Raw genomic sequence first — 26,118 nt, forward strand, 5'->3', positions numbered from 1 at the left:
ATTGCCTTTCCAAACAGAAAGTGTCTTGCAAAATTTAAATCAATGTATTGTTTTATGTGAATGATTAGGCAGGATGATTTTCAGATCATTTTGAAGAAAAAACTCTAGGCGACAACATCCATTAGTCAAAAGTCTTGTGGACACATATTTAGTATGTGTTTTGTCTCCTTATTTCACAAACTTTAGTTTGAAGTTTTTTCAATAACCATGCATAAACATTATTCTCTCAAAAATACAAACATGTACATACATGTTGCTCACATATTATGGTAGCCCTGTTTGTGCTAAATAGAGTGTAATTACACCTTTGCCATTAATATGTTTATAAGCAACTGAAAAAAGCACAAATGTCAGGGCATGTCAGAACATCTCAAGGACTCCAAAAACACCTTAGACCCCAGAGGGTTAAGAAGTGTGTGGATCCATGTCTCAGGTTTCTGACACCAGATGACACATACAACTTGTGTGTTTATTGTATGGGCGAAGAGCACGCACGATCAGCTCTTGAGAGACCTGATTGTGCAGAATGTGAGTTTTTCTCTTAGAAAACTCAACTCTCGTCTGGCCCTCCTCTCGAGGGAAGAGGGACAGGCATCTGGGCCCAGTGGTTCGGGTCCCGCTCGTGCTGAGTCCCGCTCCCACTCGATTGGAAAGTCGATGGCAGCGATGACATCGGGGAGAAAGAAAAGGCTTTTATCCTCGATGCCTCCGTTGAGACGTGGTAGAAAAGTTCAGAGAGGCGAAGGCGCGCTCGGCTGCATTTAAATCATGCATTCCACTGCAGTCCCAAGGATGATCTTGGTAGGTCTTTATTATAAGGTTGTTTAACTTTAGATCTCGGTTCCCTATTTAGAAAGTATTAAGGGGTATATTTGATAGGTATTAAATTAGGAATTTAGGGCCCTGAAGTTCATGTTTTCATAGGTAGGCTTGCAAATAGGTCTCCTCTTGTGATAGAGTCATTAGGTTTATGTAGTAGGTGGTGCCAATCTTGGTCACCCAGTGAAATGTACAGGTTGACTCCATCTCATAGAGGAATCTCTAGTGAGGCCACCGTGCATGTGAGCTTCAAACAGTTTTTGTTCAGCATGAGATGGCATTTGGGGTTGTCTCCTGAGGCCACTGCTTTGTATAAAAAGCTCCAGATAAGCCAACCAAGTGTTGGCCCTCATCAGGCCACCTGGATAGCCACCTTGTATTTGTATAGCAGGTCTCCTCTCACTTCTGAGAGTTGTTTTGAGACTATATCTTCGGACTTCAGACACAGGATATTCAAGTGCCATCCCCATGAGGGCTGCCTTAATATCTGGCTTAGGCATGTGTACTAGGAGTTTGTTGGAGTAGATCTGCTAGAAGCTCCCTGAGCCCCTCAGTAACTGAGCGTAGGCTCTTTAGATTTAGATCACCTACAGTTTGTAGGCTCAACCCTGCTTAGCTTCAGTGGGCAACCAGTCCTGATCTACAGGGTGATCCCTGATGGCTGTGTGGAACATAGTGTGGTTTATCAGTTTTTTTTTTTTTTTTTTTTTTTTTTTACAATAAATACCTGATGTTTGTGCAGTTATTGTAGGTGGTGGTGTTGCTAGTGTCAATAAAACCAAAAACAATCAATCAAAACAAAAGAGAAATGATCCAATAAACAATAAAGACATCTGAACATTCCTGAACATATTAAAAATAAATCAGTTTCATAAATGTTTGCATTTTTGCAATTTCTTTAATTGCACAAATCCAACTATCAAATGTACAGTAAAAAAAATAAATAAAAAAAAATAGGTAGGCTACATCACTTTTTAAAAGGTCCTATTATATGTATGTGTGTTGTCATCAAATATATATATATTTTTTAACAGTACATACCTGGTGTTGTTATGGTAGTTATAGGCGTTGGTGTTGCTGGTGGCAATGAAATCAAAATCAATCAATCAATCAATCAATCAAAACAAAAGAGAAATGATCCAATAAACAATAAAGACATCTGAACATTCCTGAACATATTAAAAATAAATCAGTTTCATAAATGTTTGCATTTTTGCAATTTCTTTAATTGCACAAAGCCAACTATCAAATGTACAGTAAAATAAAAAAATAAAATAATAGGTAGGCTATATCACTTGTTAAAAGGTCCTATTATATGTGTGTGTGTTGTTGTAACGATCACCAGCTGGAGTGCCTCTGAGAGTCACCAGAGGGCACTCCACACCAGACTGATCACATCACAAACTCAACTTCCCATCATGCCGCTTACCTGGGACTGATTTTTTTTTTTTTTACAGTACATACCTGGTGTTGTTATGGTAGTTGTAGGTGGTGGTGTTGCTGGTGGCAATTAAATCAAAATCAATCAATCAAAACAAAAGAGAAATGATCCAATAAACAATAAAGACATCTGAATATTCCTGAACATATTAAAAATAAATCAGCTACATAAATGTTTGCTTTGTGCAATTTCTTTAATTGCACAAAGCCAACCATCAAATTTACGGTTAAAAACAAAAAGAACAAATAGGTACATCACTTGTTAAAAGGTTCTATTATATGTGTGTTGTCATCAAATACAACTTTTTTTTTTTTTTTTCAGTACATACCTGGTGTTGTTTTGGTAGTGGTAGGTGGTGGTGCTAGAGGCAATGAAATCAAAAACAATCAATCAAAACAAAAAGACAAAAGAAATAATCAAATAAACAATTATAATCAATAAAAAATATATAATTTTGTTTGATGTGATCAAAATGATTGCTTTCTCAAATTTTAGCCTGACTTTGAATTCTATTACATTTACAGACATATTTTAATTTAAAATTATGCTTCCGTTAACGATTGTGTAAACGACGTCCCTTCCACGATGCACGCTATATTATTACAATTAGGTAATGAAATAATCATACAGGAAATGTTAGCGGTATCTACTCGCTTTTAATCATCAGATGTGAGTTTATTTGTAATGGCACATATTTGTAATCCTCCCCTCGTGGATTTCGTCTTCGAATTTCGTCTCAGAAATCACTTTCATTGAGGACTCTCCATACCTACTATCAAAGACACGGCTCGGCTACAATCTTCATCAGCATTATGGTGTCGATACCTACTACATCAGACATTTAATCTCAGTGATACGTATTTTCACTGTTTTATGCATTTTTGATGTCGATTGGGCTTAAAACTTTACTCTTTTTTTCACATACACCAATGTAAATTTTATGTCATAAGCGGCAGGGACGGATGAGAGAGTGCTGGTGTGCAGTCGTAGTGAGAAGTTGCTCACTGAGGAGCAACTGGTGGAGCTTACGTGTAGCTCCTCCTCGCTAGAGCTCCAGCGAGGAGGAGTAAATGTAATTCGGGTCTTATAAAAAAAGGTATAGTATCTAAAGAACAGGCACTAGTAGCTAATGAATAAGCACTAGTACTTAATGGAATAGATACTAGTGTCTAAAAAATAAGTACTAGTAGCATGAAAATAGAGACTAATAGGTTTTAAAGATTACATGTTAAAACGGCTTGCCATAGATCCCCATAGAAGTCAATGGCAAAAATGTCAAATGTGATACTAGTAGCAAAAGAATAGTTACTAGTCACTATCGAAATAAGTACTAGTATCTAATGAATAAGAACTAGAATCTATTTAATAGGTATTAGTATCTAATAAATGAGTACCAGTCTCTAAAAAAATAAGAACTAGTATCTAATGAATAACTACTAGTATCTTTTAAAAAGGTACTAGTATCTAAAGAATAGGCACTAGTACCTAAAGTATAAGCACTAGTACTTAATGGAATAGATACTAGTATCTAAAAAATAAGTACTAGTAGCAAGAAAATAGATACTAGTAGGTATTAAGGATTAAATGTTAAAACGACTTGCCATAGGAGCTAGAATATCCAACCACATCCTAACCCTACCCAAAACAACGCTAACCCTCCACCTCATTGAGCCTCCAGAGAGGAGGAACTGGAGTGGACATCATTTGACTCTGCAGTGAGTACCACTTGGTTGTAGTGGCTTGTTCGTGTGTAAGGGTAATCTAGGGCTGCATTATCAACTGAATTTAAGATGGAATCGCGAATAGGCTCAGCGTTATGAAATCGCTAAATTCTAATTAAAATATTTATATGCTAAGTGTGTTTTTGAAGTTCAGCACTGACATCAGTGCATGATATGCATCGATCTGTTCGCATTACATGCTGCTCGATTAATCTTTGCAAGCATGTGAGTTTGTCACTAATAACGTTCATTTTAAAGTAATACGACCCTAACATCTTTTCAAGTTTATATGAAAGTGTTTACACTCTGGTTACAGTTATGAATGAAACTATGATGGGAAACCGAGGCTTTCTGAAGCATTTGAGGCTTTCATCAAATTGTGCAGAAAAAAGGTTCATTACTCGAAACTTTTAACACAATGCGCATTAGTGAAATCTGGTGGTCGCACTTTTCTCCACCATAGCTTACAAATCACCGCAGAGCAGAAAAAGCACGTGATGAAACAAAGCTTCGAAAGTCCGGGACATACAAGTGTGGGGTACAGACGACACCATTGTCAAAACTTGGGTCGGGCCGATAGACGAAGCCATCGCAATGGCTGACAGAACCCCCCCCCCCCCCCCATCCCCCCATGTTTCCATGGTGACGCATCATGCTTGGCACGTGATTCACCACAGCCAAAATGGCAGAAAATTTATTTCTAAATGTTAACAAACTTGGTTACCATGTCATCAACTATCTTCTATTCCGATTCTTAAATACATGTAAGTATTACACGTTTAAAAACCTTTATAAATGATCTTGATCTGTAATGGGAGATGGGTGCCGCCATGTTTGTTTGGGCCGCAGTTCAGAGATTCCTATCTGTTGGATTTATTCAAGCATGTAAACTCATCAGTTTCTCCCAAAATACATGAAAGTAAGTGGCCGGTGAAGTGGGAGAAGAATAGAGTAAACTTTATTGTTTACTTATATTGTGTATCTGGTTCCATAGAGACCATTGTGTATTTTACAAACTATAAATGTATTGTTTTGCTACAAATTGCATGTATTTAAATGTCTGAAACCTAAAATAAACATTATGTGGTAAAAAACACTGAATAGTTGTGATATATGACAAGCGTTGACCCCCACTAAACTCTGCAGAGCTGTGGCCCTCCAGGAATTGAGTTTGAGACCAGACTACACTGCACCATGAATCTCTTACATCATGTTCTACTCTTTGTTGGTTATGAGTGGATATACGAGCAGGCATATTTCAGCCAGTGAACAAGCACCAAACCGCTGATCTTGAATGCGTGGATTCTGCGCTTACGCAAATCCCTTCGATAGGCCATTGCATTCATGCACTCAACAGACTGTGGTTGGCTATGCACAACACTGCAAAATAAAAAAAATGCATCTGTCGTTGCTATGCAACCATGAACTGTGCTCTCCATGACATGATGATGAGGAAGTATCAGCAAAGGATTAATTGTTCCCTTTCGAGAGGTCTCTCCTATTGCGTAAGTAGCTTACGCTATGGGAAAACTCCTTTTCTCGAGAATATGAAGCCAAAATTTTTTTAAACACAGTGCAGCTGCACAGCATACACAGATGAGCGGCGAGCGCGGTCATTGGCTGTGCTGCGGCAACTGCATGAGCATATGACAGGGTGGCTCAGACGCGCGGTCCAATCAGGGCAATTCGCGCCCTGACGCGCCATAGCCCGCCAGAATGGGCGTGGTCAGAGGCTATAAGTATAGCCTCCCGAGCTGTCATAGGCCAGATTTAATCTCCTTTAGTGAACTCCGGATTGAAGCCTTCGCCGCCGTCGACAGGCACCCAGCAGCGGGACAAGCCACTGCTTCGCAGTACTGAGGACGCCGGCTTCCTTCGCCACCTTCACCGCTGTTCTGCTGAGCCATTCCGGCGTGCCGTATCCTTTCATGTTCACAACCTCCAATTCTCACACATTTCAGGTTCAGGCGGCTGGAAATATCAATATTGCAGCAAATGAGCCTGTTATAATACATGCATGCCTGCAAACAAACGCCGACACAAAACATGATGACGCTCTCTTATATGCTCACGCTAACTGAAAGCTTATGTATTTCCCCCCTGTGGCTCAGTGGCGAAATCTAAGGCTTTCACGGCAGAGACCCGTTGTTCGATTCTCGGCTCTGGCGGCAAAATTATGCTGCTCTCTTCTGAGCTCGCGGCCAGCTTTCTTACGTACAGAAAGCGAACCCGCCCCTCGCACCCTCCCGTTCAAATGGCGGGGCTCGAGTATTTATGAGCGTTTTAAACATATGAGCCCACGCCGAAGCACTCCGCGTGACTCACATGACGCTCTCTTATCTGCTCACACTAACTGAAAGCTTATGTCATTTCCTCCGTGGCGAATTCTAGGCTTTCGCGCCAGAGACCCGTGTTCGTATACTGGCTCTGGTGGCAGATAAAAATTATACTGCGCTCTTCTCCGAGTTCACGGACAGCTTTCTTACATACAGAAAGCGAACCCGCCCCTCGCACTCTCCCGTTCACATAATGGTGCTCGAGTATTTATGGGCGTTTAAACATATGAGCCCACGCCAGCCCCACAGATCTTCGATCATCAGCCATCTAGAATGCCTGGGTCTGAATGCCGGCTGCATCAAAGCCCTGACTCCTGGAAAGCTGTCGACTGGTATCAGTTGGGCGTGAGTTTAGGTGTGATTTTGAGGAGAAAGGTGGTCACGACAGATGCCTCCAACCTAGGTTGGGGAGCCTTATGAGGGCAGACCCGTCTCTGGCCTTTGGTCGAGCCCAGAGAAGCGCCTACACATTAACTGTCGGGAGATGAGAGCGGTCACTCTAGCACTCAAAGCCTTGCTCCCGTACCTGAAGACGATCACCTCCTAGTCCGAACGGACAACATGACAGTGGTGCCTTACATAAATCGCAGAAGGCGGCCTCAGGTCAAACACCTTGCATTCTGTGCAATTCTGTGGGCTCAGCACAACCTGCACTCCCTGAGGGCGGCGCACGTGCCAGGCATTCTGAACCAGGGTGCAGATATGCTATCAAGAGACAAAGTTTCCCCGGGGGAATGGTCTCTTCACCCTCAGACGGTTCAGCTAATATGGAGCACCTTCGGGGAGGCAGAGGTCCACCTCTTCGCCTCCTAAGACAACGCTCACTGCTGATTATTTTATTCAAAGAACACGGACGCGCTCGCCCGCATATGGCCGAACCGCCCATTTTACGCTTTCCCCCCGGTCGCGATGCTACCTCAGGTCATCAAACGGATCAGGTAGAGCAAATGTGCAGTGCTTCTTATAGCCCCCCTCTGGAGAAACCGACTATGGTTCTCAGAGCTGGCACAACTGCTGAAATCAGCCCCGTGGCCGATCCCGCTGAGGAAAGATCTCCTCACGCAGGCGAACGGAGAAATCTGGCATCCCCGTCCCGACTTATGGGCCCTTCATGTATGGCCACTCAACGGGTACCCGGGGACCTCCCAGATAAAGTGGCAAAAACCATTGCTGAGGCTAGAGCGCCATCAACCAGACGCCTCTACGCGCAGAAATGAAGAGTGTTCTCTAGCTGGTGTGCCGCTAGGAAGCCTGACCCCAAACTCATGCGAGATACCTAGTGTACTCGCCTTTTTACAAGAGCTGCTGGACGCGGGTCGCAGCCCCTCCACGCTTAAAGTATATGTGGCGGCCAAGCGGCATTTCACGCTCCAGTGGCCGGACAATCACTAGGGAAAACGACCTGGTCATCCGCTTCCTTAAAGGGGCAAGGAGGCTAAACCCTCCGCGTCCCCCCTCCGTGCCTATCTGGGACCTCTCCACGGTCCTGGAAGCACTGAAGGGCGCACCGTTTGAGCCACTTCAGTCTGCCGACCTGAAGCACCTCTCACTCAAAACCGCTCTTTTACTGGCGCTCGCTTCAGTTAAGAGAGTGGGCGATCTGCACGCGCTGTCTTCGAGCGCATCCTGTCTCGAGTTTGGACCAAACGACTGCAGAGCTGTCCTTAGGCCGGGACATGGGTATATTCCTAAAGTGCTCTCTACCCCCGTCAGAGCACAGGTTATTCCCTGACAGCTCTCTCCTCACCAGAGGATGAAAGAGACGCGAATTGGCCCTGATTGGACCGCGCGTCTGAGCCACTCTGTCATAGGTTCATGCAGTTGCCGCAGCACAGCCAATGACCGCGCTCACCGCTCATCTGTGTATGCTGTGCAGCTGCACTGTGTTTTAAAAAATTTTGGCTTCATATTCTCGAGAAAAGGAGTTTTCCCATAGCGTAAGCTACTTACGCAATAGTCGTTCCCTCTTCTCAGGGAACCGAGGTTACATTAGTAACAGAGACGATTTCTAGCCCTTGCATTAGCTTTACTACTAAATATATTTATGGAGATGAGAAATAAAAACCCGCCCTGTACAGTTATGATCAGCTGTTCGGCTGAGCTTTCGATGTTGTTACGGAAAGGCAGAAGCTGATCGGTTGGTTTTTGTCACATGACCTGATGTGCGCTTGCGGCATTCTGAAAAGTTGAGATGTTTTCAACCGACTTCTATAGACCTTATGTAGCCCCGCCCCTTTTCAGCGCTGAGCTTGTTGTCTTTTGTCTTCCGGTCAGTATTTTCACAGCAATCTTGCATATTTATGAATGAATGGCTCGTTTTAAAATCTTCCTGGTCTACTGACATTTGTTAAGACATATGCTTTAAACATTACAATGCTCATGATCAATTTCGTTAACTTTACATGAAGTAAATCCACTTCAAAAGCTGATTACTCCTGGACAGCAATGCCATAGAAATAACGGGGTTTAACCGGGACAATAAGCACATTTTAGAGTGGCCTTTTATTGTGGCCAGCCGAAGGCAAACTTGTGCAATAATCATGCTGTCTAATCAGCATCTTGATATGCCACACCTGTGAGGTGGAATTGGGGGCAAAATAAAAGTGTTGCGTTGTTCAGTATATTTATTTACTAACCTAACTGCCTTCCATCATAATGCAGTTGTTTAGAATCCTCCTAACTGCAGATGCAGAAAACTGCAGTTTTCTATACAACTAACCATGATTCATTGTAGCTCATCTGTTAATACTTCATGGAATACATACCATGCAAACGTTCGCCTGCTCTCTGAGTCTTTCTGATAGAAATATGGGGAACTCCAAGTTCTTTGTGAATCTTTACACAAGAGACCTCCATAATAAAAATTTACATCTTTAAGCAACATTTAAGATTTTGTTTTAGAATACATACATATTGGTAATGTTACTGTTGACACTGTATTACACAAACCTAAAAACAAACTAACAAAAAATTATGAGCATCTTATTACTCCTTTATTTTTTATGATTTCGTACTATGAGCTTCAGCTGTCAATCATACCTCTGCATGGGTTACTGTTTATAAGGAGGGTTAATGCTGTTGATTTTCATGCACTTCCCTTGCTCTCATGTATCTTGTCGCGTGCTTCCCTTGTCATTGTGTCAGGGTCTGATTTGATGTTCTAGTCATGTGTCCTGTTTTCTCACTGGTTCATTTTTTGATTGTTCTTAGGTGTTCCTTGTTACGCCTGTTTCACATATACTCCGTTTGCAGTGCGTATTTTTTTCTGTACCCATGTTAACAGGTTAGAGCTTTCACACTGCAAGCGGATGCGCTCCGACGATCTGTTCCAGGGTAGGGTTGCACCAGCCGTTCGTAAGTTCTTTCTTAAATTGGAACGTAAAGTCCACACTAGAGGCTTAGTAACTACTAGCTAGTTTGTAACTAACTCTGAACTTTATTCCGTTGCACCATTTGTTCGTAAGGCAGAACATAGCTAGTAGGTTGTAAGCTCTCCGTAAAGTAATGCGTAGTCGCATAATATGATGTTTAGCTTCGATGATCCAATAGCAGCCTTCAAATACGTGAGCAGATGTTGTGTTGAAATGCTGTGAATTTCAGTTTATCCTTCATTCTTTTGCCTCACGTTACTAATGGTAAAAATAAGTTCCCATTAAATACGATACTTGATCATGAATAGCATAAGTGTTTTTATATGTAAATAACATTCAGAAACTGTATTTTAAATTAAATGATTAAGGATCAATAAATAAATATTGATACAAAAAACATAAGAAATTATGTTTATTGATTATGACTGATATTTGACATGCACAACATGGACCGATGCACACAACGGCGCGCTGTTTAGGATGGATTTGTGTTAAAGATAGCCGCTAACAAAGTAATCTTTTCACATAATGTTCTCTCTTTTAAAATGTTAGCGAGTGTAAATGTCAGCAAATTCATACATGTCTAAAGAATTGAAGTCTGTCCAGTAAAAGAAGAGCTTATTGATGCAGTTCAGTCTGTCTGATATTTTATTCCATCCGTTACTCCTGATCGGAGGCTACCATAAATATTTAGTTTATACGTAGTCTAATGGTGCAACACAAAAATATTTAGAAGTGCGTAAGTCGTAACTTAGTGTCCATTTACGTCAAAACTAGGCTAAGTTATAACTTACGCACAGCTGGTGCAACCGGCCCCAGGTGTGGTGCGTATACAGCAGTGCAGCGATCGTTTCCACTCCGAGTCTATTTTTGCTGTGCTGCACGCGCTGAATTAAAGTGACAGCGCATAGTTTGTGGTCAAAATGAACACAAATTGACATGAAAATGAAGTAATTCCATCATAAATGCATTTAATTAAATAAAATGTAGTAATCTCACCATAAATGCATTTCACGAGTTCAGATCTACATATAATTAGTACAATAAGTTTATGCGTATTTGGCGTGCTGTCCGGGGGGAGGGCTCCGAGCTCGGAGTTAGGCCCGAACCCAGAGTACTCCCCCCAGTTGGTAAGTGTAGATGGAACTGGAAGTGAGGAGATGGGGTGGAGGAGGGATGCTGACAAACTTTCAATGAACAGAGATAGGTCTGCTGTGAATTTATACTCTGTCATTGAGTTGATTACTGATTAATCTCCAGCTGTGCATAATTTGGTTAATTATCTGAACCTGCTCCTCCCGAACTTTGTTAATAAAACATCATTTCACGAGTTCATATCTACATATAATTAGTACAATAAGTTTATGCGTATTTGGCGTGCTGTCCGGGGTGAGGGCTCCGAGCTCGGAGTTAGGCCCGAACCCAGAGTACTCCCCCCATAAAAGCCAGGTGAGCGCAGGACAGCAATCGTAAAATGATGTGGAATTAATCCCCCCAAAAGTGCAGGGCATTTACTAAAAACGAGCTTGACTGTTCGACCGGGAGGGCTCTCGCGACATCCGACGGGAACTTGGATGCTCACGGCATCGGACGGATAAGCCCATTCGGCAGTTGAACTGTCAACTCGATGACGCAAGATTTTTACGAGCGTGATTTGAGAAAGAGTTTAGCCATTCAACTGGGAGGGCCCTCGCAGCGTCCGACGGGAACTTGGATGCTCACGGCATCGGATGGGTAGGCCTTGCCAGCAGAAGGGAGGGCGCCCACTGGACTCTGTTGGGGGGCTCGACCGGCGCTTCGAAGGGGGCTGGGACACGGGAACAGAACCCTCGCGGCCCGACGAATGGGGAGCCCACACAGCAACACGAGCGCGGCCGTCCCACGACGACTAAGACGGGCAGACTCTCACTGCGATTCGAACGGGAGGGCTCTATCAGCGCTTCGGAAGGGGGACAGAGCCCGGCCCTTGAACGAGGAGCCGTTACGTGTGCGAACGGGGGAGCCTGCCATTGTTTGTAAAAAATACGCTGTATTGTAGATGTTTATTGTATCGAACTTGAACACAGCGAACCAAATGATACTGGAAGTGGGTTGGAACTTGGTACTGGTACTGAGAGTGACAATGGATGGAGCGCAGCAGGTGATGGAAATGAATGATTTAATTATGGCTTGGTGAGCGTTTTGATGTGGAAGCGGCAGGATCTGATGTAGGTTTTGAACGCTTCTGATGTGGGCCGAGTAAACATTGAACGTTTATACTGCAGTAAATCAAACGAGAGTGGTACAGTTGGATGGGGTTGGCGGATTGAAAATATAAACGAAGTGACCTTTTTGCTCGATCAGTTTACTACTTGTTTAATGAAGAAAATATGGTTTCGATATCTACGATCTGTAAATCTGAGATTGAAGGATGGGTATTTGAGTCGACGTTAGATGTGATAGTCAGTTCGGAGCGGTGGAGAAAACCGAAGACAGCTAGGACAGACGTGCTTCCAGTGTGCAGACGGAGTTGGTGGAATGGTATGCGAGACAGAGTGTTGGAATACATTTGGTGAGTATGTCAATTGCAATAGATTGACTGGTATCCGGACGAGTGGGATAAGTTCTTGAATCCTTTAATGAGCAGGGATGTTTGAGATTCATTTATGGTGGGGGCAGGCTTACCGTAGACTAATTTATTGAAAACTGAATGCTGGTTAGATAGCTCTATTAAGCTTTTTATGCTTCTGGCACCAACGTCCTGAATTTCTGGAAAGAGTAATGGGAGAGAGAGTCAGCGATTTGATTTTGTGCTCCTGGAACGTGTTTGGCAGTTATCACAAACTGATCAAGTGGAGTTCCAGATGAGGCATCTGAGGAGTGGCAATTAACGCGGGTGAGTAATAACCTTTGTTGATGCAGTGCATAGTTTAGTTTGTCGCGATGGACCAGGATTCTGTTAGTTGACCACTTTCCCCCCTGGGAAAGCCGTGACAACGATTGGAAGGAGCTGTCAACGGCTTAAATCGAGGGGGAGAGAGATGTAATCGTAGAAAAAGGTTAACCCCCTGAAGTCGGCGGTATCGCCGGCGATACCAGCTCGCTTTTTTTTTATCAGTGTAAAAGAAACTCATAAATACTCTGTTGACTTTGATTTTCCATAGGAGTTTCATACATCAATCGATTCTGTTAAATGTGTATTATTTTTGTGTATACTCACAATAAAAACAAAGTGTTGTGCTTTTTGCCAAATAAAGAAAAATAAACACCAAGCGAGTTCTGCCTTCTCTCTGCCAGTGAAGTCCATTCTGAAACGCGTCCGAAAATGAACAATAACTCAGCGAATACTCAGTCAAACAGGCATACAGACACACAGGCATGAAGCTTGAATTCTCTTCTTTTAAATGAAGTAATTTATATAAAAAACAAATATTCTCATCTTGTGAAATCTGTATTAAAAGAGAGCGATTCCAGTCGAGCTCATTACAGCTCATTCAAATGTAATGTGACACGCCCACGGAGAGCGCTCGCTATTCAAACGCAAATGTCTGAGGCAATCCACGCAAACCTGTGAACGCCCCCATATCAGCTCGAGAAAACACAAGTTAATTCAGATCATTACTTGTTTACACCATCTCGCAGCGCTGTGAGGAATAATAATAATGGAAAATGTACCTCAGAAGTGCGGGTATATCGAGGAGCGAGCTAAGAAATACTGTAGTAAGTTTTTTTCCTTCTCACGTGAATCGGGTTTCTGTTTATGAATGAATGAACGGCAGAGATGCGCGCTGTTTACCACAGCTCGCAAAAAGACAGTTTAAATTTAAATCGCGTGTGTGAATGAATGATGATGTTTTAGCAAACTGTATTGCTATACTGAGATGAGTAAAAATCGACTGTACACAACCATCATAAAATGATAAAAATCCATCCAGTGTTTTTTAAAAAAAATCTTCTTATATGTTTCCTCTCAACTCAAATCAAGCTGTTCGATTTTGTGACGTCACAAAATCGACGCCCCTCCCACGATGGTTGATTGACAGCAGTGTTTCAACACAGACCCGCCCTCGCACCCTCGTGAGCGAGCTGTCAATCATAGCCCGCGCCGACCGGCGCATTCATTGTTGATAGCTGGAGCACTGAGTAGAATGGCGTCTAAGCGATTGTGGTGTTCTGTTCTTGGGTGTACTAAGGAACACAGCAGTCATGCTGATGTTCCTAAATCCGTACAGCTGAAGACGCAGTGGCTGAGTTTGTTCTCGAAGGGAATATTCCCCACGATCAACGTCAACGCTTTCATGTTTGCGCGAATCCTTTCACCAGACTGCTTTACAAACGAGGTCAGTAAAAAGCTGGTTATTTGCTAAGAAGCTGCTCCTGAAAAAAGGATCAGTACCAACTATTCGTGTTCCTGCTGCACCTCCAGAAGAACTGAAGTGAGTGTAACGTTTTATTGACCTTTATATTAATCTTTATATTAATCTTTGCAAATCGCTTGCACGCTTCACGATGAATGCGGCTGTTTACACGGTATATTACGGCATGTTTTCTATGTATGATGTTCTCAATATAATTCATAGGGATGTCCCGATCCGATCACGTGTTTTCAGACTCGATCGGAATCGGACGTTACCTCCCGATCAGGACTCGGATATAGCCTATATGTATATATATTCTCATTATTTTTTAACACATCTATAGTTATGCGGTGGCACAGAGTTACGCCGGTTTCACACTGCACGTGTTAGCAGCGCAGGAGCAGTGCATATGGTGAGCAGGAGCAGGACACGCGCGTTTTGCTTTCACACTGGCAGTGTTTGTCACACGCGGCTGAACCGCGGGTTGTGTACAGACAGAGTACTCTATAATGGATAAGTTGGCATTGCTTTTTTTCGTTTTCAAATACATTTAAGAGAAAAGACTTGTCAAGAAGCTTATTTTATTAATAATTTCATTTATATAACTTTTGGTTCACCTTTGTTTTTATTGTTATGGCAACAAGTTTGTTTTTGGACATTAGTTTTCTTTTTAAATTGCTGTTGGTCATTTGATTGACTGTTTAAAACACAATAGATATCATCAATGCACTTTTTGGATAAAACTGCGGTGTATTTTGGCCATGATCAATGTATTGTCACTTTAATTCAGCAAAAGCGGCGCAGCAAAAATAGGCTGAAACGATTGCGGCACTGCTGCTCCTGCTCTGCTCCTGCTACGCACTGCCGCGCCGCCTCTGCGCGTGGTGTGAATGCTATAATCTGTTAACATGGGCGGCGGAAAAAATACCCGCTGCATGCTCTGCTAACGCGTGCAGTGTGAAAAGTTAGTAGTGCAGTTCCTAAAACCACATTACTGGCTTTGCAAACACTGTGGCACTTTTATTTTTTATTTGTTTACATGCCTGCCGGGTATTTTAAGTTGTGGTGCTATTTGTTTATATATTAGACTTTTTTTTATATTTACTGTTGCACTAAAGTCCAAAAGTGAAGAATTTATGTTATTTATTACTTGATTGTTCAAGCTACCTCACAGAAGTGCTCTGTTTGTTAACAGAGTTGTTGAATGTTAAAATAAGGTGAATTAAATAAAAAATAAGGAACATCCTGGATCTGTTTTTTCGCTCTTCTTTATTCTTTTTTTATGTATTATAGAAGTATCGGATCGGGACTCGGTATCGGCAGATACTCAAAATCAAATGACTCGGACTCAGACTCGAGGGCAAAAAAAACCTGATCGGGACATCCCTAATAATTCATAATCCCATGTTTATAATAAACAACGCGTTATGGTTATTGTGTTACAAACGGTGTACGCACAGAGCAGAGGGGCGGGTTGAGCAAAGCTCATTATCATTTACAGACACATGCACTTAAACAGTGTGCTGAAAACAGAGCTGTTTTTGACCAGGTAAAATTAGTGTTTTCTTACAATACTAATGAGAATTTTTAATTAAAGTATATTACAAACTTTTAATTTAGACCCTAAAGAATCATATTAGCTTGTACAAAAATGACATTATATGACCCCTTTAAGGAATCTGATGATCAGGTCGTGCTTCCCCAAAGACTTACCTTCTACTGCAACGTGATGCGCTGCTATTGCAGCGACATACACTTTGAGGGTGGAGGGAGACAGCCTTCGCTCCAACCCATCTTGCAGGAAGGAAAGCACGACTCTGATCGGGCAAGTTCGGGGGTCCTCCCTCCGTCTCTGAGAAAGAAGGTCCTTCTTCAGAGGAATTGGCCAAGGAGGGGCTGTCGCGAGGAGCATGAGTTCCGTGAACCAAGTCCTGGTGGGCCAATACGACGCCCCAGACCTTGCACAGGGTCTGTGCAAGAAGGCTCACTGGGGGAAACACATACTTGCGTAGGTCCCGGGCCCAGCTGTGAGCCAGGGCGTCCGTGCCGAGGGTCCCCTCGGTCAGGGAGTAAAACCACTGGCAATGGGTCGTGTCCGGAGAGGCAAACAGGTCTACCTGTGCGACTCCGAAGACACTCCAAATCAGCTGGACTGCCTGGGGATGGAGTCGCCATTCTCCTGGCAGGGGAGGCAGCCATGAGAGCTCGTCTGCCACATGGTTGAGCGCCCCTGGAACATGAACGGCACGAAGCGACCTCAGATGCTTCTGACTCCATAGGAGGAGGTGGGAGGCGAGTCGCGACATACAACGGGAGCGTAGACCACCTTGATGGTTGATGTACACAACAGTCGCAGTGCTGTCCGTTCGGACCAGTACGTGCTTGTGTCTGAGAAACCCCTTGAGGCGACACAAGGCTAGGCATACTGCTTGCAACTCTAGGCAGTTGATGTGCCACTGCAGCTGAGGCCCTGTTCACAGACCCGAGACTGCATGCCCTTTGTACGTGGCCCCCCACCCCATGGCAGAGGCATCTGTGAAAACCACAGCATGCCTGGAAACCTGGACTAAGGGCAGAAGAAACACAGGATCCGACCATGGGGAGAAGGTTTGGCGACAGTGCGGGGTCACTTTGACTCGGAACGTGCCGCTCTGCCACGCCCACCTCGGGACTCGATCGTGAAGTCAGCGCTGAAGCAGTCTCATATGTAACAGGCCGAGCGGCGTTACTGCGGCTGCCATATGCCCCAGGAGCCTCTGAAATTGTTTCAGTGGAACCGCTGTCCTGCCTCGAAAGGACCTGAGGCAGGTGAGCACTGACTGGATGCGTTCCTCCGTGAGGCGTGCAGTCCAGGCGATCGAGTCCAGTTCCATACAGAGATAAGAGATCCTCTGCACGTGGCAGAGTTTGCTCTTGTCCCAGTTGACCTGAAGCCCCAACCGGCTGAGGTGCCGAAGCACCATGTCCCTGTGATCGCACAACACATCTCGTGAGTGAGCTAGAATGAGCCAGTCGTCGAGATAGTTGACGATGCGAACGCCTTGTTCTGTCATGGGAACAATGGCCGCCTCCGCGACTTTCGTGAAGACACGGGGCGACAGGGCCAGCCCGAAGGGTAGGACTTTGTACTGATACGCTCGACCCTCGAAAGCAAACCGTAGAAACGGTCTGTGTCGAGGAAGAATCGAGACGTGAAAGTACGCGTCCTTCAGGTCGATCGCTGCAAACCAATCCTGGGGACGGATGCATTCGAAAATGCGCTTCTGCATGAGCATTTTGAACGGGAGTTTGTGCAGGGCCCGATTCAAAACTCGCAGGTCCAAGATTGGTCGTAACCCACCGCCTTTCTTGGGTACAATGAAGTAGGGGCTGTATAACCCAGACCTCATCTCAGCAGGAAGGACCGACTCGATCGCGTCCTTCGCCAGCAGGACATCAATCTCTTTCTGCAAGACAGGGGCGTCCACCTGCACACGGGTGAAGTGGACGTCCCTGAACTTGGGAGGCCGGCGTGCAAACTGAATTGCATAGCCGAACCGAATGGTGCGGATGAGCCATCGGGACGGACCCGGAAGCGCTAGCCAGGCTTCCAGATACCGTCCCAACAAGCCCACCTGAACCACCGGCGTACCCAGGGACAGGGGACCCGGCTCTGGTGGCGTTGTAGCGACCGAGAGCGGGGTCTGGGCGTCGAACTTGAAACCAACCTGCTTCCACCCGGGGGCAGATGGCAGAGAAGGCCCGTGGGCATTCTGTTGCAGGCTGCCCAGTGGCGAGGGGAGGGGGAGAGACGAGGAACGAGGCCCTGACTCCTCGTGTCCTGGTCTCTGCACCTCCGGGCCCAGCTGCAGACCGGAGCGACACAGCTGAGGCTGCGTCACTGCTATCCGCGAGCTGGAGAGAGGGGAGCGGGAGTGGCGCCGTTCGGGGGCGGTGCGCACTGCCATTCTGACCCTCTCGGACGAAGGAGACTGGTCTTATTTTACTGCCAGTCTCGACCGTGAGGGGAAATGAGGAGCGAGGCCCGGGGGCATTGAGTCCTGGTTTCCGCCTCCTCGCCCAGCGAAAGACGTGAGTGACAAGGCCGCAGCCCTCACTGCCATCTGAGCGCTGGGGCCCGTGAGTGACTCAGAGGAAGTGGACTGCTCAAACTTTGGGTACCGCTGACTGGATGACCAGCGGCGGAACAGAAACGAAATTCTCCACCCGGCCCTCCTCCGGGGGAAGGAGTGGTGATGACACGCACTCCCGAAGAACAGACGTCACATACTCTGGGTCGCTCCTCTCAGGGTCGTTTCCCTTCCTTTTGCTGGGGGGAAACGAACTCCGAGCGGGCTGGTTTTGAGGCGCTTCTGGACCACCAGTATGGACATCGTCTGACCGAGGGCCAGCGCTGTGACTAATCACGGTCAGTCACAAAGCGCAGCTCCACCCCGAGTCAGAACTACCCACGAATGTGCAGGGGTAGTGAGAGAGGAAAAACTTCTGCAGATTTAGGCATGTTTGGCTTGCCATATTGGCACCAAAATGCTTCCATACTGCCAAATTTTTTCACACCCATCCAGGCACTTTAGAATAGCCCAGGAAAGTGTGGCTGTCAAGTCTGAATCTTCAGCATGAGAACACACCATTATAGTAGGAACTAGAATCATTTTCAGAGTATAACAGCCCTCTCTCCGATGTAGCGATCGACATCTGTCCTCCCCTGGAGCCCCGAATGAAATGCTTGGTCCCTCATGAGAAGGACCAGAATCCCATCCGAAAGCCTCGACGGCACACGGCACGCTGAGCGGCTCAAGCCCTTACGAGAAAGGGGAGACGAACAACATGCCGCGCATCTAGACCGCGCATCTAGAGCACCGAATGACGCGTGACAACCCGCGCTGTCAGCCGGCGCTCGACGGCACACAGCACGCTGAGCGGCTCGCGCCTTTAAAAAGGGGAGACAAACAACGTGGTCATGCCTGAGAGAACATGAACCACCCACGAACGTAGTCTCACACACTGATTAGGCATGTGAAACAATGAACGTGGCCGTCAAATGAGGACAGGAAACGATCGCATCCAGAAACACACGAGTGAAACGTCATCCTGAAAAGGATGCTATCTTCACTCGTGTTGCTCTTTCAGGAAGAAAGTACTCTCTCTATTGTGCTGAAGCACACAGGGACCCAACATGGCAACACAGCGGGAAAACTGCAAGCCCGCTGTGCGCACTCAACTCAACACGTTGGAGTTCCCAGGACGAAAGGGAACGTCTCGGTTACGTATGTAACCCTCGTTCCCTGAGTAGGGAACGGAGACGTTACGTCGGATAACGACGAATGGGGTTTCGCTTAGAAAGCCTATCACCTTCAAGTTTATAAAACGAGCCAATGGCAATGAAATGTCATGGGTCTGCGGAATTTGCATAGCATATCTCCGCCCCACGCAGGGGGTATATAAGGAAGTACGCTGGCAACATGCAGATATGTCTTCGCTGAGGAGCCGAGACTGAACTCAGGCGTACCCAGCGGTACAGCGGAAGTGGCAGGGAGACGTAACGTCTCCGTTCCCTACTCAGGGAACGAGGGTTACATACGTAACTGAGATGTTCCCTTTCGTGGTCACTTTGAGTTACGTCGGATGACGACGAATGGGGTCCCCAGTCTAATCACGCCACCTCGGCTGTCTTCCAGTGCCCTGCGCAAGTCTGAGCTCCCTGTTTTGAGACTAGCACGGACGAAGCAGTCCTACTTAACACAGGAATACCAAGGTACACTGGGAAGCATATCTCGGAGGAAATATGCAATTACGCCCAGCCCGAAGGGGGGGGGGGGGGGGGGGGGGCTTGGAATACATATGTGACCCCGAGGGGCTGCATATGGAGTATCACTGGGGTGTCCAGCCGCAGGTGGAATATTTCAACCCCAGGGGTGGCAAGGTGGCTTGCCGAGGGAAAGACACATGCTCAGAGAGGCTTACAGTGGAAATACACATGTGGGGGTCGCCCAGAGGGGGAACCATGCACATGGAGGCACCTAGTCAAGCGCGAAAGCTGCCGGTGGCATAACTCTGGCGTTGACGTCGACAGTGCTGGAGGAGACTCAGGGCTTATTAGGCTCACCTGAGGAAAATATCGCACGTATCCTGTCCGTGGAGTAGAGCTTAGATCGGGCCCAACAAATCAAGCCTGACCCTACCCGAGCCCGAGCCCGCTGTGTCCGAGCCCGGCCCGGCCCGACACGTTCACTGTAATTATGAGCCCGAGCCCGATTTAAACCCGACCATTTTTAATATGTGGGCCGTTATAACCAGGGGCGGCGCCAGAATTTCTTTTAACGCAGGTGCTGCTGTGCTAGATCATTTAGGCTACAGGGGGGAGCTGCGCAGTTATATATATTATATAAATACTATTAATAAATGAGCAAAAATTGGCCACTCAATATTAAATATTCAATTATTTTAATTATCACAATTAAGGTTTTAATTCTATTAAATTGGACAAGCACAACATTCAGCATTCAATCAAATATTCTTAAAGATTAATTATTATTAATAATGTTACTTCAACATATTGTTATTTCAACATAATATGTGTGTGTGAGCAACAAGCAAGATGTGCATTTGTAAATTCGGTGACAGCGCGAGTTTCAAATGGTGTAAGTGACCGCGGCGCACCCGCGACTCCATGTCGTGATGTCTGGTAAATTGCTTTTTATGTATTAAATCTAGGCAAATGGTTGATTAAAAATGTATTAAAATTAAAATACAATTTATACTAAACGAAATTCACTTTAAAGAAAAGCTTTCTTCAAAACAAAACTTAAACTTGAAACTAAATGTGCTTATTCAATGGCTAAAACACGGAGGCTACTACAGACTCTCTTTATGAACAAATTGCAAGACATTCATTTAATTCAGAATTTTGCACATGTTGAAAGGCATTTGTTTGTGCATAGTAAAACATATCTGTAACATTTATCACATTCATAATTGTGCGTGCATTTACTAATTATTATCTTAATGAATAATGCGACAAGGAAGAAGCATGTAAACTGCATTGTTTGTTTATTCAGAAATAACTGAATGGATCAGAAAAGTAACAAAAGAGGACATCGAGGGCTGAGGCTGACTAAGTATCATAATTTCTGTCATGGCAAGACACATTTCATGTGTCTGTTCATCGTCGAAGTCCCCGTTTTGCTGTCATGGGCAAGCAGCCTGCCGCATTTAATGCACGAGACAAAGCCAACACATATGTCGTCACTCCCCACGACTAGTTTAAAATGTTTACATACCTCCGATTTTCCTCCAAACTTGCTCAAAGTTAATTCTCCTGTTTTAATTTTTTTCTTTGCTTCTTCAAGCACTTAAGCTACAGAATATAGGCTACAGCACGCACAGCAGGTGTGATGCGTCACGCGTGCAAGACTGCGAGTGCGAGTGGACGAGACGCTGTGCAAGACACGTGACGTGCTTTATCAAGGGCCCGACCCGACCCGGTCCGAGGACAGTGGCGGGAAATATCGGCCCGGCCCGGCCAGCGGGTCGGGTCGGGTCGAGTCCGGGCTCGGGCTCGGGCAGAGAATCTAAGCTCTACCGTGGAGAGGAATGGCAAGCAAACGAAGACACCTGAGCAGAATCTAGTACCGGCTAGTTGAAGCGAGTACATGAGAAGAAACTGGCTCCACTCGGAGATTATAGAATCTCGCGAATGTGTTGGGTGTCGCCCAGCCTACAGCTCTACAAATGTCTGTTAGCGAGGTGCCATGCGCTAGAGCCCAAGAGGATGCCACACTCCGAGTGGAGTGGGCCGTCACACCAAGGGGGCATGGTCGACCTTGCTGCTGGTATGCCAAAGCAATGGCGTCCACTATCCAGTGGGACAACCTTTGCTTGGAGAGAGCCTTTCCCTTCAGCTTCCCACCATAACAGACAAAGAGCTGGTCTGAGGTCCTGAAACGTACTCGGTTACTAACGTAACCTCGGTTCTCTCTAGAGAGGGAACGAGTACTGCGTAATATCTTACGCTAGGGGAAAACCTCTTTTCCACGATATATTGAAGCCAAAAATTATCCTTAATTTTGCAATAATGTAAAACGCATTGCAGCAGCCTGCAGCCATGGGCGAGACAGCTCGCGCGCCCATTGGCTGCTCTGCGGCAACTGCACCAGCCTATCGAGAGAGGACCCTCATGACGTCGGAACCAATGAGGGCGCTTCGCGCCCAATACGTCATGTCCCGCCAAAAGAGGGTGGGGCTCGACTATAAATATAGCCTCGAGAGGCTGGTTTGACCAGTTTTTTATCGCCGAAGCGAACCGGAGCGTGATGCATGCACGGCAAGATACGCAGTACTCGTTCCCTCTCTAGAGAGAACCGAGGTTACGTTAGTAACCGAGTACGTTCTCTTACGAGAGGTTCCCTCTTACTGCGTAATATCTTACGCTAGGGGAACACAGTGTAAAACGCCGTGCGTGCTTGAGATACAACACTAAAGTCCCCAGGGCAGGTGCCCGGGGCTCATACAGTGCCTAATCACATGGGACTCACAGAGAATCCGGGAAGAGGGGCTATAATAGCATCATTCCTGTAATATAGAGCTCTAATAAGAGCAGAATAAATCAAGTGTTCCACACAGCCAGGGCGAACTCGGCCTGGACTGATGAATATGGGGGACTTATGCACTGCCCATAAGAAGTATACAGGCGATCAGTGATCGACGTTCTAACTGTTTCAGCTTCCTGAGCAGATAGCATCGGGCAGGCAGTACTGAAGATTTAGACCGAGAGCAACTTAGCTTGTAAAGCGGGAACCTCGAGGTTATAAAACCTTATAAATGTAGACGGGGAGGCCCAGCCTGCCGCCATACAGATATCTTGCAAGGCAATCCCACTCGACCAAGCCCACGACGAGGCCATGCCTCTCGTGGAGTGCGCTTTGACACCTAACGGGCATTGCAAGCCCTTAGATGTATAAGCTAGCGCTATAGCGTCCACTATCCATCTGGATAAACTCTGTTTTGACGCGGCTAGACCCTTAGAACGTCCGCTGAACAAAACAAAGAGCTGCTCCGTCTGTCTGAAAACAGATGAGCGAGACACATAGGCTCTTAACACCCTGACCGGGCAAAGGAAGCCTGCGTCCACTTCCTCATCAGATACCGGTAAGGCTGACAGGGAGATCACCCGTGCCCTAAACGGTGTATTGAGGAATTTAGGAACGTATCCGTGCTTTGGTTTGAGTATGACTCTCGAGTCATTAGGTCCAAACTCCATACACGTCGCGCTCACTGAGAGCGCTTGCAAGTCCCCTATGCGCTTCACCGAAGCGAGAGCCAGAAGAAACACTGTTTTGAGAGACAAGTGTTTAAGGTCTATTGATTGTATTGGCTCGAATGGGGCACCTTTCATGGCTTCCAGAACCGTGGAAAGGTCCCAAACGGGAACCAAGGGAGGTCTGGGAGGATTCAGCCTCTTAGCTCCTCTAAGGAAGCGAATGACCAGATCGTTCCTTCCTAGTGACTGGCCAGACGTTGGTTCAGCGAACGCTGCTATGGCCGCCACATAAACTTTGAGCGTGGATGGGGCTCTGCCCTTATCCAGAAGCTCTTGTAAAAAGGAAAGAACCTCCGACACCCCACAGTGTGAGGGTGAAGTGCCGCGCGCTGTACACCAGCTAGTGAACACAGACCATTTTGAGGAATAGAGCCGTCTCGTAGATGGAGCTCTAGCCTGCGTGACCGTGTTTAACACTCCCGCTGGGAGGTTAACGGGTACCCGTTGATGGCCCACACATGAAGGGACCAAAGCTAAATCCGGGCAAGGATGCCAGATCGAGCCGTTTGCCTGCGAGAGGAGATCCCTCCTCACCGGTATCGGCCACGGGGCGGTACTCGTCAGCTGCATCAGGACTGGGAACCAGGCTTGGTTCGTCCATAATGGGGCGACGAGCTAGCCTGACTTCGTCATACTCATATTCTAGTCAGAATGTGAGTCTGAGACTGCTCCATAGAGATTTGATTATGGGGCGTGTCTCAACCGAACCAGGAAAAAAAAAAACCTCTGCACTCAATTGGGTAGACCCACAAGTTGTAGGCTACAACCAATCAGAGCAACGGAGTAAATGACGCATGTTCTTCATTCATATTTTCAACCAACAAAATGTCGCGGCTCTCTGTTCCTCTTTTAAAATGAATGCGCTGTGGATATCTTCTATAACAGACGCGATGGCGGAATCTACACATGATGTTTCATAAACAAAGTTCGGGAGAAGCACGTACAAATAATCAATCCAATATCAACTTGTCATCAAACAATACCATGTCTAACGTTACCATATCAGCATGAGGAAGCATATTCACTCTGTCAACTTACCTAACACTCCTTGACAGTTTTTCAGCATCCCTCCACCACCCCGAATCCTCACTCTTGTCTTGTTCTCTCACAACCAGGAACACGGGGGAGTATGGCTACCGAGCCCACAGCCCTCGGACAGCACGTCATATACGCATTTAGTCTATCTGACTTATTTGTGTGAACTCGTGAAATCTTATAGGCTATAAGCATTTATTCTATCTGACTTATTTGTAAATGTGAACTCGTGAAATCTCAATTCTCCAGCTGCACTCGTCTTTGTTGTAAACTAATTCAAATCAAGCACTCTTTGGTGACGTAGGTAATTACGTTACCGTTGCTCATCTGTCCATCATCGTATAAAGCCCGCCCTGACAATTTGATTGGTCCGAACAATTTTTGTTCGGGCATAATAGCTCCTCAACGGAGCGAGTCCAGACCGAACTTCCCGACCAAAAAATATTGTGGGCGGGGTTCGGGCTGGCACCCAGGCTAGCGACGAGCAGTACCGAGCATCCGTTTTCCCTGATTCGCTCTAACACCTGGGGTAGAAGCGTGACGGGGAAACGCATAGAGCGGGCAGCGGGGCCAGACGCGGGCCAGCGCATCCCTGCTCTTGGAGAAAAATTCCTGACAGTGAGCGTTTTCTTGAGACGCAAATAGGTCTATTTTCGCTCTGCCAAATGTCCTCCACAGCAGTTTGACTGTCTGCGGGTGTAAAGACCATTCTCCTGCCGGAAGATTGTTCCTGGACAGTCTGTCTGGTCCCACATTCAGGTGGCCGGGCACATGCGCTGCTCTGAGCGAGCGCAGATTGTGCTGAGCCCAGACCAGGAGGCGTTCCGTCAGCCTGTGAAGGGATCTGGATCTGATACCTCCTTGGTGATTTATATAAGCCACCACTGATATGTTGTCCGAACAGACCAGGACGTGGTGTCCTATTATGTGGGGACAAAAACGCCTCAGCGCGTGACTGCCATCATTTCCAGGCAGTTTATGTGTAGAAGCTTCTCCCGTTCTGACCACTGGCCGAAGAACGGTCTGCCCTCTAGCAGTGCTCCCCATCCCGAGGTTGAGGCGTCCATAGACACCACCTTTACACTCGAGGAAGTCCCCAGGCTTACACCTGACCGGTACCAATCGGTCACTGACCAAGGTTTCTGAGCTGCAATACATTTCTGATCGACCTTGAGGCGCGAGAGACCGGAGGAACGCGCGGTTTTAACCAGTACTGCAGCGGGCGCATGCGAAGCAGACCCAGCTGAAGCACTGCAGATGCTGAAGCCATGAGACCCAGCATTTTCTGAAACTTTTTGAGCGGGACAAAAAGGCTGTGGCGAAAAGTTTCTGTCATGCGCTGAATATTCAGCCTGCGCTGCGGTGACAGCTGTGCTGTCATAGACAGCGAGTCCAGTTCTGTACCCAGAAAAGATATTTTCTGACTGGGAGACAGCGAACTCTTTGCCCAATTGACTTTGAGACCTAAATTCTCGAGGTGATCGAGTAATATGGTCCTGTGTTCTATGAGCTCTGACTGTGATCGAGCTAGAACCAGCCAATCGTCCAAATAACGGCAGGACTGTGTACTGATATGCCTGGCCCTCGAAGGCGAATCTCAAAAATCGCCTGTGACGTGACGCTATTTGTATTTGAAAATAAGCGTCTTTCAGATCTATCGACATGAACCAGTCCCCTTGGCAAATTTGCGAGAGGATTTTCCTGGTCGTGAGCATTCTGAACCGTCCTTTCAGAAGTGC

The 26,118-nt window shown here is 46.1% G+C and overlaps 1 protein-coding gene across 1 annotated transcript in view; it reads right to left on the reverse strand.

Moving 5' to 3' along the window:
* Positions 1-1,535: 1,535 nt before the first annotated feature.
* LOC307168919 (uncharacterized protein) overlaps positions 1,536-26,118 on the reverse strand; it is a gene marked incomplete at its 5' end in the record, with an annotated part of 46,221 nt that continues 21,638 nt past the window's right edge. Inside the window, 3 exons of the mRNA XM_079889224.1 lie at positions 1,536-1,896; positions 2,284-2,319; positions 2,589-2,621. Coding sequence (XP_079745350.1) covers positions 1,847-1,896; positions 2,284-2,319; positions 2,589-2,621 — 119 coding nt within the window. The 3' untranslated portion in view covers positions 1,536-1,846. The remainder of the gene's footprint in view (positions 1,897-2,283; positions 2,320-2,588; positions 2,622-26,118) is intronic.

Source organism: Squalius cephalus, assembly GCF_949319135.1.
Source record: "Squalius cephalus genome assembly, chromosome: 12".
NCBI lineage: Eukaryota > Metazoa > Chordata > Actinopteri > Cypriniformes > Leuciscidae > Squalius > Squalius cephalus.